Source organism: Rhamphochromis sp. 'chilingali' (genome assembly GCF_963969265.1).
Source record: "Rhamphochromis sp. 'chilingali' genome assembly, chromosome: 6".
Lineage (NCBI taxonomy): Eukaryota > Metazoa > Chordata > Actinopteri > Cichliformes > Cichlidae > Rhamphochromis > Rhamphochromis sp. 'chilingali'.
The window spans coordinates 35,369,483-35,386,039 of record NC_137933.1 but is presented as its reverse complement, the minus strand read 5'-3'; the positions used below and the strand labels follow the sequence as shown (position 1 = coordinate 35,386,039).

General features: G+C 38.4%; 1 protein-coding gene across 1 annotated transcript; it reads right to left on the bottom strand.

Annotated features, from left to right (window-relative positions):
- Positions 1-6,010: 6,010 nt before the first annotated feature.
- Positions 6,011-13,643, bottom strand: LOC308397895 (semaphorin-7A-like). The gene is made up of 14 exons (XM_080884138.1): positions 13,176-13,643; positions 11,655-11,785; positions 11,502-11,540; positions 11,297-11,395; positions 10,978-11,065; positions 10,606-10,713; positions 10,365-10,507; positions 10,020-10,198; positions 9,716-9,821; positions 9,156-9,351; positions 8,843-8,955; positions 8,444-8,589; positions 7,378-7,439; positions 6,011-6,886 (listed from the first exon to the last, which is right to left on the bottom strand). Exons 1-14 carry the CDS (start codon positions 13,267-13,269, stop codon positions 6,534-6,536), a joined length of 1,857 nt encoding a protein of 618 aa, XP_080740264.1. The 5' UTR covers positions 13,270-13,643; the 3' UTR covers positions 6,011-6,533.
- Positions 13,644-16,557: the final 2,914 nt, after the last annotated feature.

Sequence of the window (16,557 nt, the reverse complement as noted above, 5' to 3'; positions counted from 1 at the left end):
CAGAATACTTTGGATGTCAGACTTCAGTGACACATATCTTGTGGCAAAAGACATATGACAGGATTACATGCACTGCTTACAAGTGCTGACCAAATAGAAACCTACAAAATCGCTTCCCCTTCATGAAACACACTCAGCTACCAGAAAATAAGCAGGTGGTTCTGTGTAGCTCAAGCAACTAAAAGGGAAACGAGAGGAAAATCTCAAATTCGAGAAGGACTATGTAAGGTTTTTGGAAAACGTCATCAAAGAACGATCGACTCAAAAGAATCAGAGAATCAGCTGATGCAGCACAGCGGTACTAGATCGATATTAATCAAACAACTCTAGAAGCCTCATTGTTACACAGCTGTTCTGTTCAAACTGGCTTTTGGGACCTGATTTTCAGCGGGACAAAGTGTTTGGGAGTCAAATAATCAAAGTCAACTCCAAAGCATCTAGTGGGCAATTCTGTGGTCAGAATAAGACAAGAACTACAAATAAAAGCAGTGAAAAGCCTTAAAGGATTCTTAAAATAGCATGCAGCAATAAAAGTAGATTCAACAACTCGCCAAAATAGCAAAATAACATGTCAAAGAGAGGAAAAACAGAAGTCGAATGCTTGTAAAATTGGCACAAAGGCCTAGCTTAAAAAGGAAGTAAAAACACTGAATCATGGCAAACTGTCAGGAAGCGAGATGTTGTTCTAGGGGTGAGAGGGCAGTTACCGAACGTTTTCTTATCTCTCAACTTGAAGCATCTAGTAATTCTACCAAAGTGTGGCAGTTACACGTTTGATTTTGTAACTGCCATGGAAAGACTCAACATTAAGGCAAAGGACAACCCATGAATCAAATGAGAGAAGAAAATTCATGGATAATATAAAAACACGATACAAAACCAGAAGGTGGAATCAATCATTTCTCTGTTCGGTTTCACTTGGTCTGTCAAGTTCCTACCAAGACCCATGGAAAAACCTACTGTCCATCCACGTTCCAGTAAATGAAGTTGATTAACACTGTGAGGAGAGTTACAGATGATTTGATGATGACTATGATGATGATGAAGGGCAAAGTTCCCTTAGAGGTGAGAAGATCCAGCAGGGGTCAACGTGAAGCATCAGTATCTGATAGACTTGTAGTCAAGACCGCCTAATCCGAGACCAAGACAAGACCAAGACCAGAGGGTATCGAGACAAAGACAAGACCAAGACCAAGTCGAGACGAGACCAAGACCAAGACAAAAAAGTCTTTAAACTGCAGCCAGATGCTGCTTCGTTTATGGGTGTCAGGCATATTTATGTGTTTTTGCTTTCGCACAGCCCTCCTCACCGCTGTCTACTGTCTCACTCACTTACTCAGAGGACAGATGCACACTCCACTTGACTGTCGCGTCTCTCACCCTCTCTGTTTTTCACATAATGATATTATCCTATATCCTCGCATGTAATTGGACACAATATGGAGGGATTGGAGCATAGCTGAGCCACTGTGTGAGAGCTGAGCAGCGAAAGGAGATTAAGTGAGGGTAGAAATGACTGAAAAATTAATAAGCTCTGTTTTGATTTTTGTTCAAAAAAGAATGACTTCATATAGGAAAAAAAAATATATCACATATGCAGGACACCTTAAACTAGGTTTTTAATTAAGCAGCAAGGCAGAAGAACAAAGTCAGGGTTGTATCAAAACATGAGGACTAAACCCCAATTCAACCAGACCCAGAACTGATTCGGAATTAAAACAGGACTACAACAGTTCAAAATCAGGACTACTTAGAACTTAACCAAAGATCCAGAACCAGAATCAAAACTAGATCATAGTAGCACTAAAAATCATCATAGACCTGCACTACCCTTATTTTTTAATTCTACCAAAGTCCACTATTTAGATTCAGAAAAGTTTATATAATTATTTAGCCTTGTTGTGCAAACAAGCCTGCACAACTTAATAAATATAGAATTTGAAAAGTAACAAATGGAATCTAAAAAGAAACACTAGGTACGAGATACATGTTCTGATGAGTTTTGGCAAACAACCATTTGACTAACATGTGTGTCTCACCTGCTCTTGTTCCATCTCTGCTCCTCTCTCTCTCTCTTTGTTTCTCTCTCTCCCTCTTTGTGCTGACAATCAAGCCAAACACCAACATCATCAAATATACAGTTGAAACCAGGGCCCTATTTCAGGAAGCCGGTTTAGTGGAAAAACTGAGTAAGTATACCCTGAGTTAACGAAAACTCTGGGTTTTCGGTTTCACAAAGCGAGTTCAGATGAAGCCTCAGTGAGTCACTATGACGACACACTCCGTGAAGCTAACCTGCCCCCTAGCAGGTTTACTACAACTAACCCTGACTGTCTCCGCCCCTTTGTCGGAAACCTGACAGTAGGAAGTGTCAGACATGGCGTGCCCCTTCCTTGAAGAGCCAGTAGATCGTGAAGCCCAAATTCTCCGCAGAGCTCTCCGCCGGGAGAGAGTGATCAGAGCGCGTTTGGACATTTTATCATTTCCTGATGATTTTCTGTGTGAACGTTACCGTTTCTCAGCACAATCTATAAGTTATTTGGATAACATCCTCAGGCCATATATTACGCATGTGACACATCGCGGACATGCTCTCAGTTCTGTACATATTATTTGTATTGCACTTCGGTTTTTTACAAATGGGAGCTTTCTGTATAATATTGGTGACGCTGAGCACGTTTCCAAGGCTACCGTCTGTCGGGCAGTCAGGAATGTTACAGTTGCACTGAAACGTCTCCTGTACCCGTTTGTGGTGTTCCCCGGTCATAGACCCACAAGATTTATCAAAGAGGGATGCCACAAAATTGCAGGTATCAGGATGAACAAAACTTAATTCATGATGTGGTGATACTTGGACTACTACTTAAATTTTACATTTATTTTCACGGTTCCCAGGCGTGATTGGCTATACAGATGGCACTCACATTCCAATCATTGCTCCTTCAGTAAATGAAGGAGACTATGTGAACAGGAAGTCTTTCCACAGCATTAATGTGCAGGTACATAGTTCCCTGTAGCATTTCAAACTAACAAATTATTTCATTATAGTAATGGATGCTAATTTGTGTTCTCTGCACTGTGAAGATCATATGTGATGCTGCCAACATTATCACAAATGTGGAAGCCAAGTGGCCAGGCTCTGTCCATGACTCACAAATATTCCGTGAATGTACACTGAGCACAAAATTTGGACATGGTGAGTTGAGAATACTTTAAAATATATAAAGACCAATTGCTTCAGGGACATTTGAACTGAAGTGTATCCTTCTGTCTTAGGAGAGTTCACTGGCTACTTGCTTGGTGATAGGGGGTATCCATGTTTACCCTATTTGCTTACCCCTTACCCTGACCCTGAACCGGGCCCACAGCAGCGATATAATCTGGCTAATTGCAGGACAAGAGCCAGAATTGAAATGACTATCGGAATGCTTAAGGCCCGGTTCCAGTGCCTGCAAAGACTCAGGGTCACCCCAGAAAGGGCATGTGACACAACATTGCCACAATTAGAGGAGAACACTGTCCTTCTGAACCAAACATCAGCAGTGATCCAAACCATGAACATCCTGACCCTCCCACGGACATACAAGATGGAAGCGCAGTCAGAGACACCATATGTCACAATCATTTCCTTTGACCCATCACCTCAACATGTTGAAAGAAGAATAAACAGATTTTTTGTTCAACTGGCTTTATTGGTCGCCTGTGTTTCCTGTACACAAAGTATTAAAAGATGTAAACCTCATAAAGTGTCTCTGTTGCTTCCTCCTCTGTAACAGCTGTCAATGTTTCTTCATTATTTTCCTGTAGTAAAGAAGTTAACAACATTGCTGTTCTACTGTAAACTAGGGCTGCCACGATTAGTCGACTAGTCACGATTACGTCGACTATCAAAATCGTCGACGACTGATTTAATAGTCGACGCGTCGTTTGAAGCTTTGTAAGATCCCAAAAGCAGGAATAAGTAGCAGGATTTAAGAGTGTAATAACGGACTGAAACAGAAGATGGCAGCACTGCATGTACAAGGATGCCAGCTGCCGTTAAACCCCGAAGAAGAAGAAACTGTGTCCCAGAATTCATAGCGCGGCCCAGCGCAGTTGTCAACAATGGCGGCAGCTAGTTAGTTTTAATGTTACTCTTATTATTCTTTCTGGGTCACAAAATAAACGTTTAACATATTTTCAGGCGAGAATGTAGCTGTGTAAACCTCAAACCTCAAACCGGCTTCCTGAAACAGGGCCCAGATATTTACAAACTCTTCAGATAAAAACAAAAACACTTTTTAATTGTAACATCAAATCAGACTAAATGTTTATTTTTTTAGATTGATAGATATAAAAAAACATATTTGTTAACTTTAAGAGTAAAGAGAGAATCTGTCTGTATTTCTTAATTGTAAATGGCACCAAATTGTATTCAAAATTGAGCCACACTTATGGAGGTCCACAATTCTTTTCCTGGTGTTTTGGTTGATATCTCTTGATTTTTTCCATGTCAAAGAAACAGGCTCTGTGTTTTGGGGGTGTCTTATGTGCGTCCACAGGTGTGCCACCAATTTACTCACATGGACTCTACTAACCTATCAGAAGCTTCTTAAGCTCGGAATGGAATCTTCTGAAGTTTTCTTATTAATTACCAATAAACTTAGTGTATATGTACTCCTAAATTTGATGAAAGTGATTCTGACATTTAACTAATTCAAAAGACATTTCAACATTTATTTATCTAAAACAAAACAAGTTTACTCTAAATTGATGTTTAACAGTAAAAAAAAAAGAAAGTTTTTATGTTTTTTTCCCTAAAGTGTATGTAAATATCTGGTTTCAACTGTGAATATACTGCTGTGTATTGAAATTCCTCTTGTTTTGCATAGAAATATACTGAACAACATACAAAGCATAATATATAAAATAACATCTACCTGAGTTTTTTCTTTGAAAGAAGCTCCTTATGTCCATTGTTGTGTACATCAGTACATAACTGAAACCGATTTAGTTTGTTTAGCCGTGGAGAGTAACAACTGAAAATATGAAATAAACACACATGTAAGCTAAGACTTTTAAAAAAACAACAACATTGTTGTTCGGCTTTTCATTTCGCCATTTGTTGATTCACTCGAAGAGCAAGTAACGTTATATGGGTCAAGTGATCACTTTGATATCAATCATTTGTGATAGGCCTACACCGTCATATTTACATTATTTGTACAGTACGAATGATTTGCTTTGGTACCTGGTCAAACTTAAGCTCTCCTCTGTCTGCAGCAAACTCGCAGGCAGCAGCTTCTCTCCTTCGCTGCTGTGCTCAGTCGCCCAGTGCCTGAGCTCGGATCATACCAAAATTAGGGGGAATTTACGACGGTGCGCTATGTGTTTCGTGAGTTGTTTTTGTTTTATACAGTTGTCAGTCAGGCATCTAACTAACAAATTACACTCCAAAAGACCCCATGCTTCTGAAAAAATGACCGGGGCTTAAGCCCAGTAAGCCACCCCCCCTCCGCTGATGGTTGACTCCAAATCTCTCGAACACTACGTCGATTTGAGAACGCAAGACCGAGACAGCGAGACCAAGACCAAAGTCAGTCAAGACCAAGACCACGTAAAAGTGGTCTCGAGAGCGGTCTCGAGACATCCAACTCTAGTATCTGAATACATCCTCAACCACAAAATCAAACAAGCAAAAAAAAAAACAACAACCAAAAACTGCAAAATATGTACAGAGAACATTTTTAGTCGTCCAGTTCAGTTAGTACTTTAACAATATAGCTGTTTAACAATGTCCTCATATTTGACATTTCATGCTTAAACTGCTAACCCTAAAAAGGTGCAAAAAGCATCGCTTTCAAAACTGAATTAGCCTCATTCTGTACACAGCCCCTGTCCAAAAAAAGGGAAATTGGAACTCTGTGTAAAATGTAAAAAGAAGAGAAAAAAAAAGCAATTAATTGGATATCTCATAATGCCCTAGTTTATTTACAATAAAACATATTTTTAAACTGAGACATTACACCATTTACTGAAAAATATTTTAATTTGATCATAGCAACAAAGTATAAAATTAGTTTTTCACACACACAAGAGCTGTGGCTAAAGTGTTAGCCACATCGGGATATCATGACATTTGCAGCAGGCATAGGAGGTCGTTTTTGTAAGATTGTTATTGTTTTATGTTAATGATTAGCCGTTAAGGAGGAAACTTGATTGACGTGTTTTGGGTGAGGTCTTTACATCTACATCTGTACATCTACAGTGGTTTGTATTTATCTCACACTTTCTGACGGATGACTGGTGGGAATTTGGGGAGCAGTGTCTTTCCCAAGGACACTGTGAACTGAAGAAACTGAACATCCAATCTCCACAGTGAATAGCCTTCTTTACCTTCTGAACCCCAGCTGCTGTAGATGCTTAAACATGTATCAGAAATGTAGAGATTTAATTTTTTTTAGTAAAAAGAGGAAACAATAGGGACTTATGGTCCTTCATTTGCAAATTTAAGATTTTATAATATATAACAATATAATACATCAACTCTGGCTTTAACATGAGAAACTCTGAATCAGAACCACACTTAGACAACACCAGATGATTGGGTTTAACTGTTGGCCCACTGCCTTGCTCTCCAGTTGTTCCTGGAGCCGTAGTTGGTACTGTGCCAAGACTTTCCTGTAACCCATTTCCTCTGATACACAGGTGTGGGTTCCTTCCTCCTCAGGTCCCATGCTGTTGATCAAATAAAGGCACTGATCTGCCTTCCAGATGCAAGATGAGGAGTTTTGAAGGTGCTGCCAACTGTACTGAGCATGACGAGATGACATTGAGCACTGCAGAAAATGCTTTGCATGAAGTCTGACTTCATTCTTTTCTGGATTTGGAATGGGACTTGTAAATTCTGTGGAAAGAACACAAGAATGTCCCTTTAGCTTGTTTTTCTCCTTATTTCTAGTCACAAGTGGAATGTAAGATCCTCAGAAAAATGACTGGACCTGCTTTTAGGAGGCAATGGGCACGCTATCAGATTTTGTAGACCTAAAAAAGAAATTGCTCAAATGTGTAATGAAAACATTTTGGTTTTCAGTTTGGAATAAAATGGGGGACTGCAGAACCAGAAATATTTTAGCATCTAAGTAAAATATGCCTTTTAGCTGTTGATAAAATATTAACATGAAAAGAAAAACATTTTACCAGAGAGTAGGCATGGCACTGATAAAACTGAGGTAGAGGTTTATGGCATACAGAGACAGATATTAAATAATTCTCAGAAGACTCAAATCTTGCTTTCAAGTAGATAGCTTGGGGTACTGTAGAGATTTTGCAGTTTTCATCAATTTGCTGGAGCTTTCAGGTGTTCGATTACTTGTGCATGCGCCTGAATTTAAATACCTTGTGTAGTGTCGTCTCCACAGATGCCAAGGTTCCCAGTTGCTGCATCGTGCCACCTCCCACTATAAAGGACGATGCATGTTTAAATAAGGCAATATGCAACCATGATCCTTAACATGGATTTAAGAAATAAACAAATTATTGAAACTCAAAAACTCTATCCCATTAATTTAAAAATTAAATGATCTTTATAAAGTATCTTGACAACACACCTTCAATGAAAAGCTATTGAACATGAAAATAAAAATAAAGAAATAAAACAAACTCGCACAGTACCAAACTTTTAGATACTGCAACCAATTTAGAATCACAAATTAACTTAACATGCACCTAACACTGTGAACTGCTGGGAAGAAGCTGGACTATGTAGAGAGAACCAATGCAGGCAGCGGGACAACATGCATTGGATTCAAACCCAGGACCATTATGCTGTAAGACAACAGTGCTAACCACTGCAACACTGTATCGTCAAAAAGATGATGGAAAAAAGGATGTGCATGGTAGCACTCTACTTTCTTCTTAATGTATAGTTTATTAGTTACATGTTGTTATTATTAATACTAATTCAAATAGACATTTCTGCCAGTGATTTCAAGTTATTTTGGCTGTTAATCATCATCAGCAGTAAGCAGCAAAAAAACGTATCGAGAAAGAGAGAAAATATAGGTGATAACTAGTGAAATATGAATATAAATGTGAACAATAAGTAATGTAGTAGTTCATCAAACTAATCACTATCACAATTCACATGTTGGTCATTATGTTAAGTTAAATCTGACCAACGCTTCAGAGGCAGTAGTAAATCTTGTGAATTATAGCGTAAGCTCTTCAATATCAGTCCTTTGGCTGGAGGACCTAAGAAATTGGCAATTTAATATTTCAGTTGATGTATAAGGAATGAATAGCATTTAATACAACTGTTAGACCTTGAATGTGGTGAGGGACAATAACTATACATAGCTTGGGTTTGTTTACAATTAGATAAAACTTAAGGGTGTGTCGTTTAATTGTTGGGTCAACAGTTATTGTTCACAGGTCACAGGTCTGCAGGTACATAAAGTCTTACTTTGCATCAGGGGTGCAGTGGGTGCCATCCCAGCCACAGTAGGGATCTCTGGATAGCATACAGTCCTGGCAGGTGTCTCCATACTGGGAACAGTTTGCTACATCAAGTTGGACCAGTTCACTTGCAATATTCACATACAGCTTTTTCTGCAATGATTAAAAAATGTTTTCTTATTGTTAAAGGCCTACTAGTAAAAATGGAAAAAAAAAGAAAAAAAGAAAAGAAGCTAATATAAGCATGTAACTTACATATAAAGATGTAAGTAAAATGCTTGTCTTTATGATGTTCATAATTTTCCTTTAGTTGACTAAAACAATTATTTCCAATCAGTAAAGCATCAACAATTTCACCTTCATGGTTGGTGGGGACAAAAGTTTTGTAGGCATCATTGTTACTCACAGAAGATTGGTGAAGGATGAGGCGGAGGATGCGAGCGTGGCTGAACGGTCGATACTCAGCGATGACAAAGGTGCGACTTTCATTGTGAAGCACTTTATGAATCCCTCCATTGTCTATGGAAAACCACAAAAAAGAGGAGGAATGATACTAAATATGATGACTTTTCAAAAACACACTACCTGTTGTTTTTCTGGTCATATATTAGTACAGAGTACTTAAATACTACCTTCTGTTACAGAAACACATTAAAACATTAAAGTACATTCTTCGTAACATTTAGTGTGTCCTACTTCAAATTATTTTTTTTACTTACTTAAAGATAAGAAGATGACGTTCTGATTTCTACTTCTGCTGTTTGGTTTACTGTCAACATGGATGTGGGTATACTTGTGATGATTAAAGAGAAGAAGGCCAGAGGTACCCACAGGAAGAACCAACTGCTCCATCTCCGAAGTCTTGAAAATCTTCTTCAGGGTGTCCACTGGAAGCTTGGTGGTATCATCAACGCACTGAAGAAATGAAGTGCTTAACTTAGACTGGCTGAACACCAGATGACTGGTCAATAAGCCTGAAAACCTGTCTCTGGTTTACTTTTTAAGTTTCTAAGATGACTGTTTAAAAAAAACAAAAAAACATTTAAAACCTTCTAATTTAGTCTTTTAATGAGTCCAGTGTTTATCTTAAGCTGTCTTAAGCTGAAAGAAAATATTTAAAAGCCTGAGCAATTTTTTACTCTGACTACACTTAACCACTTGTTTTAAATTATAATAAAGGGCTATTCTATTCTTGTCTATATACTCCCTCCAAAAAAGGTTGGAATGTTTTTGTGATGGCACCAGTTATTACATTTTATCAATTATCAATATTCAATACCGTCCTTGATCTGTCCATTTGGTCTTTTGTGTAGCCTTTGAATGGGGAGTTTTTGAAGATGTTACTGATGTTTCCTATTGTGTAGATGCAGACAGCACTCATTCCCCTGCAGGGAGACAAATTTAGCCTGAGACATTTGCAGCAATATTGCTATTATTTGCAGTTAGTGGCAGCATTAAAAAAAATAAATAAATCAAAAAATACATAATATGAGTGAAAAAGAACAAATACACACACAAGATAAAGATAGTTGCACTCTGGTCTGAGGGATTTGGAGGCAGTACAAGTTATTTAAGAGTTATACCGTTTGTTTCTAAAAAGTCCGTAGATCTTAGTATCCTGCCACCGATCTGATTGCACAGTGGCCACATCTACCAGTTCAGAGAAACGCTGCTTTCTCTCAGGGTCTCCACAGAAGAGCCTGGCATTCATCTGGGATGTCCAGGTAAACTGCATGTTGTTCTTAGGACCACCAACATCTGTCTAGAAGAAACACAACTTATTAATAATTGGAAGAATATTTATGCAAATATAAATCTTGTTTTGTAAAGTGGTTATGTGGTTACTGATGCGGTTCATTTTTTTCTGTTTTGGAAAAATGTAGGCATTACCTATTTAATTCAAACTTCCCCATTCATTCTGCTCTTACCATGCAAACCTGGGTCACAAAAGGGAGCCACATTTCACTGAACAGTCCAGTGTCTTCACTTTTCTCCTTATAGAAGCCATAAAGTCTGTTCTGGGAGGGATCCTCTTCACGTTTGCTGAGCACCAATCCTACATAATGCTGCTCTAAACATTGAAAGAGAAATATTTATTTGAATCCAAACATTTATAGTGATGCGATTTCACTAAATAAGGTCTCTGTGGCTCTAACTTTATGAAAATACCTTTATCGTGGTTCTTTGGCCCCACTCTTGCTTTACCAAATTTGTGAATGCCAACAGATTCAACAGATCCAGAGCGTGTTATGTAGAGATCTGTACTTTGTTCAGATTCTGGAACAAACAGTGGCAAATTGAGGTTTTATAGGGATGTACAAACAGGGAGAAACTAGTTCAATATTATAGTAATAGGGAGAAGAAGCAACCTTTAAAAGGGACTGATTTAAATAAAAGATGTTAGTAGTTTTGACAAAAGTACAGACTTTCTGTAAACACACAAGAAGGATTAAAATTACAGACTCATAGAAAAAGGTGAATGAGGAAGGAGGGATTCATCAGCAGATTTATTCAAAAGCATCTTGTGTGTAAAAAACTCACCTGCAAGGGCCGACAGGTCACCTTCCTTTATGTTAAATGAGCTTATATCTTTTATATCCTTGCATATCGGTGACTGCTCTGCCAAATTCTATTAAAGAAAGAACAGTTTATCTTAATGTTTCCCAACTAATGTACATCACAGATAGCACGCATATATATATACCCAACACCCTGTACCTGTGATGTATTTGCTTTCTTTTCAGAAGAAGGTTGTTTCAATTAAACCAAAGTAGAAGTAACTTATCAACCCTGAGCAGAAACACCACAACTACCATTTCCCAGTATTATATCAGTCCTCTGTCACAGTACTCTGTCCTACCGAGTTACAGCAAACTGTTTCATCGTCAGTGGTTCCACACACAAACAACTGGTTAGCATCTTTCTTCGGGTGGACCAAAGTGATGTTATAGCTGCAATCCTAAATGACAAGATGAAAATTGTTTGTTAGATTTCTTGAGTGGTCAAAAAATACAATTTGACAAACTACTTCTTTTTATTTTTTTGTTTATCTGTTCACTGCTTACCTCACTGTTGCAATTCTCCAACCGCATAAGTCTTTGATTCTGTGGAAATACATAATGCAGGACTATTACTTTTCCATGATATTAATATGAAGATACATTTATTTCAGAGCATTCAGTACAGTAATTTACTGTGATTATACAGCTATGGTCTACCTTGTTCTGGTTTTGAAAGTTGTAGGTATTCAGGTATGTTTTTCCAACAGCTAAGGCAGTGTCCGGCTGCTCTTCTAGAAGAATCTGTACTGGTGGATCTTGGGGAAGACTGAACCGTTTCATTGCAGTTTCTAAAACAAATTTTTATTTTTATTTATAATATGTGTGTGTGCGCAATATATATTGAAACTGGACAACGTGCTCAGATGCTCAGAGATTTCTGGAAACCAAAATAAATTTGGTTTTGGTTTAAGAACCAACTTTAAACCAGTTCATCATATGTGCAGTCAGGAAGTCCTAATGAGAAACATGCTCTTCAGACAAAGTCCTCCTGAGGTCATGTAGAGGGATATAAAATATCATTTTAACAGTGGTTTTTTCTTAGCAAATACTTTGGACAGATGAACAAATGAAGCAACATTGTGTAGCACAATATCTCATTTTAATTCATAACATTAACATTACCATTGTCACCACTTTCGATCACATTACTCACACTTAATGGATTAAATGATATCGACTCTATCTTCATGTGTTTGCATTTCATTTACACCTTTTTTCCTGCAGAGCTGTCTTTTAACTATTTAAAGAAACACAACATCACTGCCACCACAACAAACAAAAGTTGAAGCCAGTATGTTAAATCAACATCGCAGTCTAAATCTAGATTCATTAGCTTTCATTTAATCAATCTTGAAAATTAGTGGTCATTTTTTGACCACTTTTGAAAAACCACTTACATCACAACTAAAAATCAACGGTGCTCTAATAATATTTTAGCTTACACTAAACACAGCAACTTATTAACAACTAACATCGCTGAGTCGACCATTCAGCCACAAACTAACAACTTACATATCACTGTATTTCTTTATCTAAAGCAGTGGCGTTCCTTAGAAAATCAAAGTAAGTAGTTCTTGTAAAGTGAAATCTACACTTCAATTAAACTAAAGTCAAAGCGTGTCTCTCTGTACCTCAATAGGCATTCTGTCTAGTTGGCTGCTTGCACAATCCCTTCAAATACTGACATCTTGTGGCCACAGTTGGCGATTGTCTCTAGAAGAAGGCTTGACTTTTCATTTAAAAGCCACAAATCTAGAGTTTTGAAATTATGCTACATAAATAGTTTTATTTAACATTAGGCACTGAAATAAATTAAAATGTTTTTTTTTAATTTTTTTATTGAATTTAATTTCTGATGAATTCACTTATTGAACGATGTCCTACAGAAGAGGATTAGGGCCACTGGAAAAAAAAAGTGGACATGTCTTTTTTTTTTCTTCTTTTCCAGGATTCTGACAAAAATGTCAGAATCCTGAGATCAAAGTCAGAATTTTGATTAAAAAAAAGTCAAAATTGTTTTATATTTTTATTTGTTCCCATGAACAAAAATTATAGTGCACACATTCTTTCTATACTTTAAAATTAAGATTTTCCCTTTCTTTTGTGTTTCTGGGTTTATAACTTTATCCTGACATTTAAAGTATTGATGTAGAACTGAAGAAAACAAATATTACCTACCCTTTTCTGTGAATATTATCCTTGGTGAAGACGCAAAGTTTGCCTCAATCCGACTACAGAGGAGTAAAAATAATAAATATGCCGCTAGGCTCATCTTTGGGACCGTCAAGCACGGTTGTCTAAAGATTTGAATACGATTTTGTGAAGAAAAACAACAACACACAAAAATACACGTTCGGATTGCCCAAAAAGTCCTATTTTTTTTTCTTCTTGTTAATAGCCAGGGGCCTACGCTGGGGCAAGAGGGGGGCAACGCCCCTTAAATCAAACTTTTAGAAGCTGAGAAAGAAAATAATAGATTACCCACAAACTGAATATGGACAAGATTTAGCAGATGAAAAATCCACTGGAAAAGGCACAGATGAGATGATAGCTTTCACCTCTTGTTCGTTCTTTCCACTCCGTGGTCTGTTTGTGCTCTGTTCTGCGTAGGCTTAAACAGCACTCGGCAGAGATCTCTCCCCCTGGGCAAACATCCAGTCACGTATGCAAATGGCCCAGTGTCAGGCAGGGCAGAGCAAAAGGAAATAGCAAGTCTCTGTCGTCAAAATAATAGCGACTCGTGAGATAATTAACAAGTAAAAAACAAACAAACAAAAAAAGGTCTATATTTCTACAATCAATGGGGTACTAGTCCATTGTTCTTCTCACACTTTCAGTCTGGCAGAGAAGTTTTTTCTTCTCGATCCAAAAAGCACCACTGTGAGCCTGTCTGCTGAGCCGACTCGACTGGAGGACGTGTTTGTCAGACCCCGACACAAAGCCCCGCTTCAGCTTTCAACTCTGAGCAAACTTTAAACACACTTAAAATTTCTTCTGAAATTTTTGCTTTCTAGTTTCATTATATACTTTAGCTCAGGAAGCAAAAAAACAAACAAAAAAATTTATATGTATACATGTATTTAATTGATGTATCACAAATATATTACTTTTACCAGTCAATGGGAGGAAGGTAATTTAGAACCTGTGGAGCAGTGAGGAGGGAGAATAATGGAATAGAGTCATGGTTTTAAATGGTAAATATGAAATTATGTTTCCTGTCTGTTACACAAGCAAAGCTGTCAGCTGGCTTGCACACCAGGATAATGCAATGTAGTGATAATTGGAAACTCCTATTGCAGAAGCAAATGTTGGAGAAGACCTGCTCTCATCACTTTCACGAGATGACATCAAAGATCTGTTTCCTGGTCCTGAACATTTCCTCAGACGTCGGGCTCTATGGCTTGCAGTGCACAAATGTGAAGAAGTAAGTTATGTCCTATCGCTGTGTGACAAAACTGAGAACACACCAGTTTGTTTTATGCAGTTTCAAGTAATTCCACCAATGCTCACTTAACAGAAAGTAGAAGAGATGTTGATCATCTTCTTTAGTTTTGACTTAAATCAAGTGGCCTACATATTTAACACTTACTGATATTGTGTTGTATTTTCTTTCATGTGTAGAGACCTAAAGTTCTTGTGCAATTTTATGTGAAAATTAGCCCTGTGTACACTGTATTTTAGAACAAGACTGCTGTTGAAAAAACGCTAACAACCACTGGAGATGGTGACTTCTCCAGAGAAGAACCCAGCACTTCTAAGTTTGTAACTGTTAGATTTGTATTGTTGATTGTCATTTATGCTTAGAAATATTTACTCATATATGCTTAGAAGTGTATATAATCATTGGTGGATTGAAAGGATGTTTCATCCTAAAGTAACAGCTCTGTGTGTTAGGGAGTGCATCCGTTCTTCTAGAGTGTCCTTGGTATAAATCACATACTCCCTAGGAGAGTTTCTCTTTTCTTGTTGATTTATGGTATAGCAAGTACACGTATATCTGTTTAAGTATAAGAGCCCTTTGTTCAGATGGACCGCTAGACTCCTGGCACCAGCTTTGGGGAGTCTTCACAGGGTCACATCTGGACCCCACACACACACACACACACACACACACACTATTCTTTGTTCACATGTATACCTATGTAAGATGTCATATGTTAATGACCCTATGCATATTCATGTAACCACAATAAAAGGAGTGCTATGGGGAGCCTGGCTGAGAGTCTGACGGAGGCTAGGTGGTGGGACGACACTCGGCCCCAGCCAGATTTCCCTCATGCATGAGTAAACCAGCCTGCTTGTGTCTTGCTTTGCAGTGTAATTATATTGTCTTCAACGTTCCAGCGGATAGGTACAAGCTACAAACCTATCATTAATTGGTCCTTCGAGCCGGAGCCCTGGGATCGCATTCACCGAGGGGGGGGGGAGAGGCACGCTGAAAGACTGACGTCAGCCAGGAAGTTCCTGTGGATTCGCTGTCTGTCCTTTCTCCTCGATGAATGACGATCGGCGGGATTCGAGGCTACATTACACGCTAAGCAACACCAAGTAAGTTTAAGTCTTTGCCGCTGTGTGCAGCAAAGCACGCGGTCACTGTGTGAGGTTGCGTTGAAAGTCTTTATCACTGTGTGCGATAAAGCACGTGATCACTGCTATGTAAGTCTTTGCCACTGTGTGCGGCAGAGCACGTGGTCACTGTGTGAGACTGCGTTGAGACAATAGGCCTAATTTTTGTTGGTTGTGAGTGAGGATATTTGTTGTTGTTGTTGTTGTTGTTGTTGTGTGAGTGTGTGCGGAGTAGAACACGTGGTCTGCGACACCGACTGTTGTTGTTATCATGGTTTCCTAAGCAGCCAGGAGTGTGTGGAAAAGGCCAGCCCACATCAGCAGCTGTGCTCTGGTGGGTGGCTTTCCCCCCACCCCTTGCTGACACAAAATGTTAACTCTTTAGCTTGCCCTGTTCGACAACAGCCTGTGTGCCAAACCATTGAGGTGGATAGTTGTTAAAAGTAACCTACATTAAGCTTGTGGTTGCTCAAATTCAGTACAATGACATGTGAGGTGAAGTGATATAGGTAAATATTTAAACTCATGAAGTGCATAGAGGCACTTGACCTGTGTGGAAGACTGTCGTCTTATTATGAGCCATTGTTGAGATATAGAGCACATCTGTGAAAACAACTAATATGCTGCAACTACTGTGTGATGTCGCGTTGCAGTTTTGTTTTTGTTTTTTGAGCTGATGAGCAAGCTACACATTATCAGATCAAGAGCTGTCTGAGAACTACTCAAAGAGAGGGGAAACAGAGAGTGTGCAGCGTTTCCATGAGCAGTTTTTCTGCACCTTGACTAGTGTGTGTGTAGCATCAGCATCATGTTTTTGTTTATTTGTTTTGTTGGATTAAAAATAATTAAATAAACTGGTGATCATGCCTATGGATCACCATGGCACATATCTCCAGCCATATGATTTATTTATGCAGATGAAAAAGTGAGTGTGAATGTGTCTGACATCAGTGTTTTTGTGCACTGTGCAAAAGTAATTGCCTTTGATTGTGAG

Bases quoted from the DNA above. Each gene is read 5' to 3' on its own strand.
- LOC308397895 (XM_080884138.1), bottom strand. From the start codon at position 13,269: ATGAGCCTAGCGGCATATTTATTATTTTTACTCCTCTGTAGTCGGATT. The intron at 9,822-10,019 runs GTATAACTCTTA...GTCTCCCTGCAG, and splicing joins GGACTTTTTAGAAACAAACG to GGGAATGAGTGCTGTCTGCA. The intron at 7,440-8,443 runs GTAAGACTTTAT...CGTCCTTTATAG, and splicing joins CACTGCACCCCTGATGCAAA to TGGGAGGTGGCACGATGCAG.